The sequence below is a fragment of the Pezoporus wallicus genome, unplaced genomic scaffold (assembly GCF_028554395.1).
Source record: "Pezoporus wallicus isolate ANWC-B61680 ecotype Strahan unplaced genomic scaffold, APGP_CSIRO_Pwel_v1 contig_7265, whole genome shotgun sequence".
NCBI lineage: Eukaryota > Metazoa > Chordata > Aves > Psittaciformes > Psittacidae > Pezoporus > Pezoporus wallicus.
This window is the reverse complement of record NW_026635568.1, coordinates 932802-944954: the sequence shown is the minus strand read 5'-3', so window position 1 is coordinate 944954 and position 12153 is coordinate 932802. Positions and strand designations below refer to the sequence as shown.

At 40.6% G+C, this 12153-nt stretch overlaps 1 protein-coding gene across 1 annotated transcript in view; it reads right to left on the bottom strand.

The window, feature by feature from the left end:
* The window catches only part of SOS1 (SOS Ras/Rac guanine nucleotide exchange factor 1), a gene marked incomplete at its 5' end in the record, with an annotated part of 53696 nt that overhangs the window by 1759 nt on the left and 39784 nt on the right, over window positions 1-12153 (bottom strand). The window contains 11 exons of the mRNA XM_057396784.1: window positions 1387-1505; window positions 2563-2827; window positions 2983-3099; window positions 3658-3830; window positions 6552-6669; window positions 7002-7164; window positions 7530-7649; window positions 8322-8544; window positions 10185-10288; window positions 10851-10973; window positions 11403-11484. Coding sequence (XP_057252767.1) covers window positions 1387-1505; window positions 2563-2827; window positions 2983-3099; window positions 3658-3830; window positions 6552-6669; window positions 7002-7164; window positions 7530-7649; window positions 8322-8544; window positions 10185-10288; window positions 10851-10973; window positions 11403-11484 — 1607 coding nt within the window. The remainder of the gene's footprint in view (window positions 1-1386; window positions 1506-2562; window positions 2828-2982; window positions 3100-3657; window positions 3831-6551; window positions 6670-7001; window positions 7165-7529; window positions 7650-8321; window positions 8545-10184; window positions 10289-10850; window positions 10974-11402; window positions 11485-12153) is intronic.

Below are 12153 nucleotides of genomic sequence, written 5' to 3'. Positions count from 1 at the left end.
TATGGATACAAAAGGAGTGGCAGTGCCATAAAAACATGTTTCTCAGGTTGATGTGGAGAGAAAATATACTGGATGCGCAGGGGGAGAGCAGGCATATATCAACACATGAGTTAACAGCCAAGGACGGGAGGAATCAAGATGCACAGAGAGGGACAAAGGCAAGGCAAAGAATGGTCAATGCAACAATTTTTAAGCTAGAAAATGAAGAAAAGGGAGAGGCAGATGATGCTGAACAGGGAAAAAAGCAAAAAACTATGCTCAGAAGATGGAATTAAGTAGTCAGAATTACTGAAGGAAACAGCTCCCAGGTTGCAGACCACAGCAAGAGGGTAACTGGTCTCCAACACACTATCACGTACATAATGTTTTGAGTTGCATTTTGGTAGGAACATGATGTGTTAAACTCTGCTGAGTGACAGCAGAGTCACCTGTAGTCTGAGAACAACAACTTACTGGAGCCATGGAATCATAGAATAGTTAGGGTTGGAAAAGACCTTAAGATCATCAAGTTCCAACCCCTCTGCCATGGGCAGGGACACCTCACACTAAACCATGTCACTCTGTCCAACCTGGCCTTGAACACTGCCAGGGATGGAGCATTCACAACTTCCTTGGGCAACCCATTCCAGTGCCTCACCACCCTTACAGTAAAGAACTTCTTCCTTATATCCAATCTAAAAGCTTAAATGGCTTATATCCAAGCCATATACAAGCCCTCTTCAAAGACATACATGCTCCAAAGTAATTTTGAATGGGATTTTCAAATCCACTTAATTTCCACTCAAAGTCACAAACCAGCTCCACTGAAATCAAGCGACATTTAACACTGTCTGCAACAAAAGCTGGACCAGATCCCAAATGCCAGACAAATGCAAGAGGAATATGCAGCAATGACTCAAGCAGGCAGGCAGACAAGACAGGTAATCAAGAGCATAAAGACATCACTAGGCATGACAGCATCAGGGTCAAATATTCTAATGAGCCTTTTCAGGGACGGCAGTGTGTACATTACTTTCCATCATTACTACTCTTCAGTTCTTTACCCCCAGTTATACATCCCAAAATGATACTCTGGGACAATTATCAGGAAGCATCTGCCTGAAGCCTCAAGTTCTCACAGGCAATGTAAGAGCCTGAGCATAGCGACTCGGTAGACAACAACAGGCACTTCTAACCCTAAATTCAGGTCCTATCTGTAAGTTTTTATTCATTCTGGGATCAGGACATAGTAAGGCAGAGCTCTGAAGGCTTCAAATCTGAAATACATGACTTCTTACTTTTTCACATACAGCTCTTTAAAAATATACGTATTATCTTCAAGAGATACTTTTCTATCACATCCTGCCCTCAGCTCCCAGAAAAAAAACCTTTTTTCTCCTTACTTACTTTTGATGGGGAGGATTCAGCTGGGGCAGACTCTGGTCGTCTTCGTGGAGGAACTGGAGGAGGGACATGAGCTTCATCTGAATTTTTGGTGAAGTTTATGGATGACACAGAAGCAGATCCTATTGGACATAAAAAAATCATCCTGATCATGACAAACTTTTGTTCAACTCAGTATAGTTCTTTTACTGCTGCCAAAAAAGGTGTCATAAATAAGAAAGCAATTGCTCATACAACCCAGCATGAGTCAAGAAGATATTAAAGACAGACAACAAAATAACCTTCTAACTTGCAGCTTCCAAACTGCCCGAGTTGCAATCATCTCTGTGACCTATTCCTGCACATTCGTAAGTAATCCTTGAGACTAAAAGCACACCACAAAGTTGTTCTTGTATCCCAACAGCACTAAAACAATACCCTGAACCTGCAGTCGATGGGCCAATCCAACAGTGAAGAAATATCTTTTTCTGAAGTATTCCAGAGACCTGGCTTGGACACTCAACAGTGTCACTGCTCTAAGCAACTTCTACTTTTAGCAAGTCATTTCACCTCCTTGTGGTAGCCAGCTGAACACAGGACTGAACTTGTAACTCCTTTGAAAGCATAGATGAAAGGAGTCTATGTTCATCATTAATGAAAAGCACATCATAAAATACGAGCTTCCTTGTATATTAGTGAAGGGAGAAGAAACATTAGGTGTGGATGGGCACTGATCGATTTAAAGCAGGGAAATACTGATTATAAGTTCTGCAGGAAAGCCATCCCTGTGCACTGAAACCAATTCAGAATGGCAGACAGCAGAATAAGGCACCCACAAAACATTAATTTTTATTCTCATTTTCACCATCAAACAGATGATACTCACCACATATAGAAACAAACGTGTGGGATTTGGTGGAGACATATACAGGCACTAGGGATGTATCTGCCTTCTGTTGTGACAAGTTTCTCCACAGACATGTAACACTCTCTATGTAACATGCCCAGTTCTGCTGAGTTTCTCCTCTTACAATAAAAACTTATTAGAAAAGGAATAAAACACACTGAAAGGTTTTACTACCACAAGGAGACAAAAGCAACTATTTCTATAGTCACTTTAGAAGACTAAACATGATTCACTTGTTTAACACCACAAAATCTAATACACACGTTACTGGTAGACCATCTATGAGTACCTACTTGCATGAAAAGGACTTGAAGGATCCGAGTCAAACACGCTGCAGGCATCTGTAGTACTCGAAGTAGCAGAAGCAGGGGGAGGAGTCAAAGGTGTTCGAGGAGAGTTTGGTGCAGATGCTGTTGCTTCAGTCTCGCTCTCTGGGATGCGGCTGTAACTTATTTTCCGTGGCTCCTGTTGCAGGGGTGTAGGATGTCTCATGGTACCAGGCCTTGGATTAGAGGGGCGAACACCTGGGGACTTGAGAGGATAGCTATATTTTTTGGGCTGAAATGACAAAAAAGGATAGTATTAAACATAATCAAAAGGCCATAAGATCACCTAAATGTAGCTTCATATTTAAGAAGAGATCTAACATGACTTCTGCTATCTGTGAAAGACATACGTAAGCAGGTTTTGAAATACATAAATTGAATACTAACAAATCTTGGTGGAGGCTTGACATTTCGTGGCTCTATCTCCAGTGACTTGTTGAACAGGTAATCTGTAAATTCCGTCTCTATGCTGTTTCCCATTGGATTCAGGTTTTCAAAAAATCTCTGAAATACAAGAAGGTAGAGAACTTGTCAGCTAAGCTACTTCTTAGTAGCTTATTACTGTTTGTTTCTACTGCAGAAATGATACAAACTATTCCAGAGAAGAGAGAAAATGCTGGAGTCAGAAGTAATGACAGATTTTTAAGTTATTAAATCTGTTTGTTGCCAGTGCTATCAGGTAAACCTGGAAACGTAAAGGCAGGGTAAGCAAAGGAGGAATAAGACAACTGGGCTCACTGGACAAATAAACCCAATCGAGTGAAGGACAGCGAGAATCTGGCAGTTTCTGTTCCTGTTTAACGCTGATCAGTAAGAAGAGTTATCTACATCCCAATAGCTAAGGGAAAGCAAAACAAAACTCCAACAAAACTAACCAAAGTGCAAGCACTGAGCTTTCTGCCCTTCCTTACAGTGAGACCCAAGAGAGATTTTATGACAGGACTTCACCTCGTCTCTGATTCAGTCTGATGTGAATTCAGTCTATCCTTATGGTCTATCAGCTGTCAAGAGTCACCAGAGAAGTAGCTCAGTGCAAGGACTCAAGGAAATAATGCCACTTACCCTGATGTCAAATTCCACTCTTAAACAATACGGCTGGTTCTGGTACTGCTGTATCTCTCCTGTTATTTCAGCTACTTTTCTTCTCTTGCTGAAGTTTATAAGTTCCTTCCCATGTCGCTTTAGAAATTCAGGGTTGCCTTCTTCTGTTTTCAAAATGTTAGTTAAGTAAATCCCTGAAGAGCACAAAGAAGAGTTTCTCAACATACAGTACAAACCAAGGAGGAAAGCACGTGACAGGAACAGAATGAAATCTTCAAAAATGATCTTCTGCATGCTATTTAGAAAAAATCTCTGTTAGGATCAATAAGGGCAACAATTTAAATATTTTAGAATCATAGAATCATAGAATAGTTAGGGTTGGAAAGGACCTCAAGATCATCCAGTTCCAACCCCCTGCCATGGGCAGGGACACCTTAGGCTAAATCGTATCACCCAAGGCCTCATCCAACCTGGTCTTGAACACTGCCAGGGATGGAGCATTCACAACCTCCCTGGGCAACCCGTTCCAGTGCCTCACTACCCTAACAGGAAAGAATTTCCTTCTTATATCCAACCTAAACTTCCCCTGTTTAAGTTTTAACCCATTACCCCTTGTCCTATCACTACAGTCCCTAATGAAGAGTCCCTCTCCAGCGTCCCTATAACCCCCCTTCAGATACTGGAAGGCTGCTATGAGGTCTCCACGCAGCCTTCTCTTCTCCAGGCTGAACAGTCCCAACTTCCTCAGCCTGTCTTAATACAGGAGGTGCTCCAGTCCCCTGATCATCCTCGTGGCCCTTCTCTGGACTTGTTCCAACAGTTCCAAGTCCTTTTCATGTTGAGGACACCAGAACTGCACACAATACTCCAGGTGAGGTCTCACAAGAGCAGAGTAGAGGGGCAGGATCACCTCCTTTGACCTGCTGGTCACGCTCCTTTTGATGCAGCACAGGATACGGTTGGCTTTCTGGGCTGGGAGCGCACACTGAAGCCGGCTCATGTTCATTTTCTCATCAACCAACACCCCCAAGTCCTTCTCCACAGGGCTGCTCTGAATCTCTTCTCTGCCCAAGCTGTGCCTGGGATTGCTCCGACCCAGGTGTAGGACCTTGCACTTGGCATGGTTAAACCTCATGAGGTTGGCATCAGCCCACCTCACAAGTGTGTCAGGGTCCCTCTGGATGGCATTCCTTCCCTCCAGGGTATCAACCGAACCACACAGCTTGGTGTCATCGGCAAATTTGCTGAGGGCGCACTCAATTCCACTGTCCGTGTCACCAAAGATGTTGAACAAGACCGGTCCCAACACCGATCCCTGAGGGACACCACTCGTTACTGGTCTCCAGAAAAAAAGAAAAAAAATTTGCCCCTAATATGTCTTTTCTAGAAAGCTGCCTTTTTTGCATCAAAATCTCAAAGTCTATGCATCTTTGCATTGCTTAGGAAGCTGACACAACTGAACACTACTCGCATTTTGCAAGATAAGAGTACGTGTCTTAAGAACTGAACTCAAGCGCTTTCTCTCAACGGTTCCACCTCAACTCAGCTCTACCCCATTACAGACCCCAGCTAAGCTCCAAAAAGTTATTTTCAGGTTTTATTCTTCTTTTCCAGTCTCCAATCCTGGCTTCATAATTGCATCAAATCATTTGAAGATTAGAGAGAAAAGAGTGCTCTTAAGTCCACAGATAGAATCATAGGAAAGAACTTTAAAGCTCATCTAGCTCCAACTCCTCTATCACGGGCAGGGACACCTCCCACTAGACCAGGTTGTTCAAAGCCCTGTCCAACCTGGCCTTGAACACTACTAGAGATGGAGCATTCACAACTTCCTTGGGCAGCCTGTTCTAGTGCCTCTCCACTCTCACAGTAAGGAATTTCTTCCTTATATCCAACCTAAATCTCCCCTGTTCAAGTCTGAACTCACTACCCCTTATACTATCTCTACAGTACCTGATGAAGAGTTCCTCCCTGGCACCCTTGTAGGCCCCTTAAGATACTGGAAGGCTGCTATGAGGTCTTCACGCAGCCTTCTCTTCTCTGGACTGAAGAGCCCCAATTTTCTTAGCACATCCTAGCCTAGATAATATATCTGGAACTGTCATTATGACTTTTCTAAGCATAACTTGACAGAAATAAATGAAGCTTTTCATGTGTGATCCTGCTAACCTTTACTCATCTCTCAAGCAAGATAGAAGATTTCTTAGTTCACCTTATCTTTCTTTGCAGAGCTCTGGAGTATATCTTTCCCCAACCTGTAAAAGGCCAAAAAAGCTATCAAAACTATCTTCGTTCATAGGCCTGAAGCCTAAGCTGGACAAGAGTAATGTCCAGAGCTGGAACTGATCTGCAGTAAACATTCAAATAGGTTGCTAAAGAATAGAAGTGCCATATACTTCACAATTTTCTAAATGTCAGAAATTCCAAGCAATCTACTTGGAACAACAACTGTTCAGTCCTATGATAAAGAGGAGGCTTCCCGAAGGCTGTTTTTATAGAAATAAGACTTTTTAATAGAAAGACTCTAGTTATAAGAAGCTATGAAAATAAAAACTGTAGCTTTATTTCTTGAAATTCTTGATAGGGAAGGGGGTTCTTTTCTCTCTACTAGTCCATGGCAATAATATTTCTAATGTGACCATCTTCCATTTAAGGCATTTATGATCGCATGACAGTTCAAAGTAAAAATGAGTAAATATGTAAATAAGATATTGCAGATATACAACATATACAATGGACAGTCACTTTAATTTTTCTTTCACATATTTCACATAATGTCAGGCATCTGAAAATCAAACCCAACTGCCCTGCTAAAATTGACTTTCTACTATTGTTTGTGCTCTGTTTAGTGCCCTAGCTCAATACTTTCCAAATGTTTATGCATGATACAGCTCATTGAAACCAAATGTACTTACCAAAAAAAGGCACACAAGGAGGATTAATGGACCTGAGTTTTGCCAAGTATTTCTTATAATGATCCTCACTTAGCTCATAAGCTTCTTCTAAAATCTTCTTCTGGCGACTTGGAATTTGCTAAGAAGAGAGATGAAACAGGTTGTTTGGAAAGACAGGGTGAAGTGTAGCCCAGCAACAGTACTCAGAGTAATGCTCTCCCAAAGATGTTTAGGTCAGTCACCATGATGACAGTGCCTGACTATCTCAGGATCTTGCTACCTTTTCCTGCCTAAGTGAGGACTGATTTCTTGCTTCTGAAACCAAGGAAAAAACCTCTCTATTACACCCCAATTGATTAATCTGTTGGGGGATTTATCTTCCTTGCTCCTTCTCTGAAGGACATGCTTACTGACTAAACGGGCTTTCTGCATTACACTTCCATACCAAAAATGGAAAACATTTTACTGTACCTCAAATGTGTGATCCAACCTATACACTGCTGCGGAGTTCATAGCACTGACAATCTCAAGGACACCATTAAAGTTGTTTAGCTCTTGAAATACTTGCAGGATTTCAATTATCCGGCTCACTACAGTAACTCTTTCCTCCAGGTTTTCTGTTTCTACGATGCATCTAACCACAGAAGAACATTTGATCTTGTATTAAAGCATTGATAAGTTTTCCAAAATCAAATATTAAGTCGTACCACAAACATGAAAAATTTATCGAATTACTTGACACAGTTTGGAAAACATTTAGAGAATAAGCATTTGAAAATATTCTCAGAATAAAAATCTGAGACTATTTATGGTAAAAGTCTCACAGGGACCAGCTGCAGCATCTGAACATGATTTAAAACTGGGATTCTTTCTCACAGGGACCAGCTGCAGCATCTGAACATGATTTAAAACTGGGATTCTTTCTTAACAGAGTTTTTCACAGTATATACTTCTGAATGGACTGTAGATGTCCAGAGCAGATTCAGGAAAGTGACTTACTTTTCAAACCACAAAGTGAGGTTAGTTGTATGCCTTATCATTTTGAGAAGATTGGGAGAGTTAATTTCTTTATCTTCCTTTGTCCACACACTCCCAACTAGTTCAGATGGCTGCACAGCTCTAGAAAAGTAGATGCACATATAAAAAGAAATGTAATTAAAAGCCAGAGAGAAGATATTATTTTCCCAAACCTCCTTATTTGCAGTGAACTTTGAATTAATATTTGAAATAAATTTTTAAGATATGACTTCTCTTGTATAATGTTAGGCACCTTACACGACTAATTGACTAGTATTTCTATGCTTTTTAGTGTGTATTTCTTAATTTAGGTGACTATTAACCAGCTCTGTTCATCTAAATAAAGAACGAAGTCTGTGTTTCATTCACCATCATAAAATGTGAGCTTCCAACACCTGAACAGCCTCTCACAGACAGCTGGTGAGATCTGAACCGATCCACAATCTGCTTCACAAACTAGGATATGAAGAAAACTGATTTAATTAACATTCATACTTCTCAAAAGCTGATCTACTTGGAAAATATAAAGAGAAACCTGCAGTACAATGCAACTGACAGGCTGCATCAGCCCTATCTACTGCACATTAACTGGGGGGAAGGATAAGACAAATACTTGTTTTTAGCAGTTTTTCCTGACAAAATAGCAATCAATATACAGCACTGGTAAAGTCCCTTGACCTACTGTGGGGATTCACATCAGGGGCCTGCAGAAACAATTTCATGCTGGAGAATATTTTGGTTTGTGTCATGTGTTTTTCAATGGAGGAAAGTTACCTGTAAAAATCTGACTCAAGTAAAGTAAGCTGCCGAGCAATTTCAATTGGATGCAAAGTGAGCAAGTCAAAAGTCTCTGTGTGTCCTGGTTTGCTTATGTGCCATTCAATCGCCGGAGGAGGGCTCTCAAAAGTAATGTTGTGACTTTGCCCAATGGCTTGTGCTTGCTTCTTCCGGTTGATGATCTTTGTGATAGATTCAACCCATTTCTTCATCGCTTTGCCTGGCACACAGACAGAAATTTGCTATTTAGTTACTCTTAATAACCGTGCACTATTGAAATTATTATTTAGTTACCCTTACTAAACTTGCACAGGTCCAGGTCATTTATCCAGACCTAAGCAAGGCATTTGACACTGTCACACACAGCACCCTTGCCTCTAAATTGGAGAGGCATGAATTTGACAGATGGGCCAGTTGGTGGATAAGGAACTGGCTGGATGGTCACACTCAAAGAGTTGCGGTCAATTTCCAGGTCAGTGATGAGTGGTGTTTCTCAGGGGTACTGGGACCGGTGCTGTTTAACATCTTTGTCAGCAACACGGACAGTGGGATCAAGCACCCTCAGCAAGTTTGCTGATGACAGCAAACTGTGTGTTGCAGTAACAAGTTGGAGGGAAGGGAAGCCATACAGAGGGACCTGGACAGGCTGGAGAGATGAGCCAGTGCAAACCTCATGAAGCTCAACAAGGCCAAGTGCAAGGTCCTGCACCTGGGTCAGGGCAATCCCAAGCACAAACACAGGCTGGGGAGACTGAGAGCAGCCCTGAGGAGGACTTGGGCATGTTGGCTAACAAGAAGCTCAACGTGACCAGGCAGTGTGCGCTCACAGCTCAGAAACCACCATGTCCTGGACTGCATCACCAGCATTATGACCAGCAGGTTGAGGGAGGGGATTCTCCCCCTCTACTCTGCTCTGGTAAGACCCACCCTGCAGTCCTGCATCCAGCTCTGGGGCCCCCACACAAGAAGGATGTGGAGCTGTTGGAGTGAATCCAGAGGAGGCAATGGAGATACTCCGAGTGCTGAAGTGCATCTGCTATGGAGACAGGGTGAGAGAGCTGGGCTTGTTCAGCCTGAAGAAGGCTCAGGGGAGACTTTATGGGAACGTTGAAGTACCTAAAGGGGGCCTATAAGAAATCTGGAGAGGGACTTTTGACAAGGGCATGTAGGGACAGGACAAGGGGGAATGGCTTTAAGCTGCCAAATGCCTGTTTAACTCAATACCATAAGAATTTCCTGCATGAGATGGCGAATTCATTGAAAATTTACCAGCAATCCACATTAAACTAACTGGCTCATTCTCTCCCTCTTTTTTATTTCTAAATAACCATTAAATACTTCTCAAACACAACACTCTCCTACAAAGTACTCCTGCAGCTGCTTCAGGTTTTTTACAAGGGATCAGGAAAAATCTATACAATCCCAAGTGGAAGGTAACCTACAGTTCTAATACGCACTGTGAAATACCTGGAAAACCCTCGCTTCAAAGAAACAGTGGTTTCCATCATCAAACTTTTACAAAAATTACACCTGTATACGGTTTAAGAGGACAATCAAAGCAATTATTCAGTCCTGATGATTATTCAGCTATTACTATTTTGCATTATTTCAGTCCCTTTATAACAAAACCAATACTTATTAGGATGTAAATAACATTCTTTCTTTTGAACATTATTATTCAAGGATTTTGAGTAATAGTGTTGATTGGCTTTTTAAATTAAGGATTATTTTATGTTCTCTGGGAAGTACTTAATAAGCAGTCAGTCCTATTTCTCTGCTCAGTGATTCCATTCCATACCTCTGAAAAGGGATGTGTTATGATTCTATGATAAATGCTAGCGCTTAAGAAATGACAAATACCTCTTACTGTTCCAATGAATTCCTCTAAACGCTGCAGAAGATCAGCATCTCTTTCAAAGTCATAGAAGTGGTGTTCTACCCAGTGTCGACACACATTTAATACTCTGGAAAAGGAAAGGATAAGTAAGCATTCTACAATGCAGTGTACCTTCATGTCTAGCATTTCAAGGCTTTTAGTTGGTGAGGGCTCGCAAGAATATCAGAATCAGCAATTCAAAAGCAATTATTCTACTGTCTGCATGTCACTAGCAACCAGATATAAGCATCCTTCTACTTTAAATTTAAAGAAGTCAGAGTAATGCTATTGTTCATAAAAAGAACATTATCTAAAATGTTCTCTGTCTACATCTTTGTGGCACACATATATAACCTTGAAGAAATATGGATTTAAAAAAAACCTGGGAAGTACAAGAAACTAATTTGCACATTAATAAGTCTAAAACTCATCACAAGCCTTTTCTAAGGCTTTTGATGCCAAGAATTCAGATTTCCACCAGGTTTTCAAGTAGCAAGGTCTAAATGGCTTACTGCCCATGCATACTCTTTACCAAAGCATCTGCAAGAAAGGCTGCAAGAAAGGTATCCCCAAGAGCCACTGCATCCAAAAGATGGTACTTCAAAAGACTTAAAGGAAGTCTGTTTGGCTCACATTGATGCAATACCTACCGTAGCTGCACAGGTTGAATGTACTCTTTCCTAAATCGTTTTAACTCTGCACTAAGAGGCTGGTCTCCATTTTCCATAGCAATACGATCAGCTTCTGTGGGCTCAGGTTCTGGAATTTCAAATCTAGCAGAGAAGATGGGCATAAGACCAAGCTCTTATTTTACTCATCTTACTCACAGCATGCATGAATAAGATGTCAATTAAAGATAGCTTGAAATTCAGAACATTTCAACATGTCAGAATCTTATATTTTGGTAAGCACATAGGAAGATTTGCTAAATTCAGTAACAACACAGATTTCAAAGATAAAACCATGGGATGCTGGAAGTTCTTGGAGCTACCTGAACAAACCGAAGGCTCCTGGATATAACTTGTATATTTCACCTACAATCCTTGAAATGACAACTTAAAAAACACTTTAAAAAGTGTTTGGAGTGAATCAAGAACAACAAGAAAACAAGAATCTTACAACCTCTACTACTCCAAGTAAAACCAACAACAATAATACAGAACAGGTAGTTCATATGAACAGTATGTTTAACAGTGGCATACCTTTCTATTAGCAGACTCAGCAACTCTTGAGGTTTACAGAAGGATCTATATGTCGTGAGAAAAGTCCGAACAAAGTTGGGATCTAAGACAAAGAATAATTTCATGCTCAGGTCAGTGATTACCTTTTTTTAATTTTATTTTTATACTTTAAATCACGTTAACTACCCGTCACAATTAAGGATGCTGGTTTATCAATCTACAGAGAAAATGATGTAACAATTCAGAACCTCTTAAAATAGCAATGAAAATCAGAATTTAAAACCAATTTTTATCCTGTTGAAAACTCAAACCAATTACTTTGTCTTTTCCTTTGGTTATTAAAAGACTGGATTCTTTTTCAACAACTTTGAAAATAATAAATATTTTATTTATGAGCCACCTAGTAAATAACTTTAGTTTTGACAACGATCAGGTCAAGATAACTCACAAAAGACACAGCAAGTAACTTTGCATTCAACAGAAATCGCCTTTTCAAGGGGAAAAAGTTTCCCCTAAACTTGTACAACTGATAGTCACGTTTAAGGCAAGTGAGATATTTTTCAGCTGACAGCTCTCCTTTGAGGTTACATTTATTTCACTGCAAAAAAATCAGCAGATTTCATTTAAATTGACTAATTACCTATCAGTTAAACTACTCAAATATGTTTGAAACCAAGCAAATATTGATAACAGAAGCCCCAAAGTGTCTCCCTTCATTACAAAAGCAAAACCATTTATTTTCGAGTATGAGGAAATGCAGTGACAGCATGCT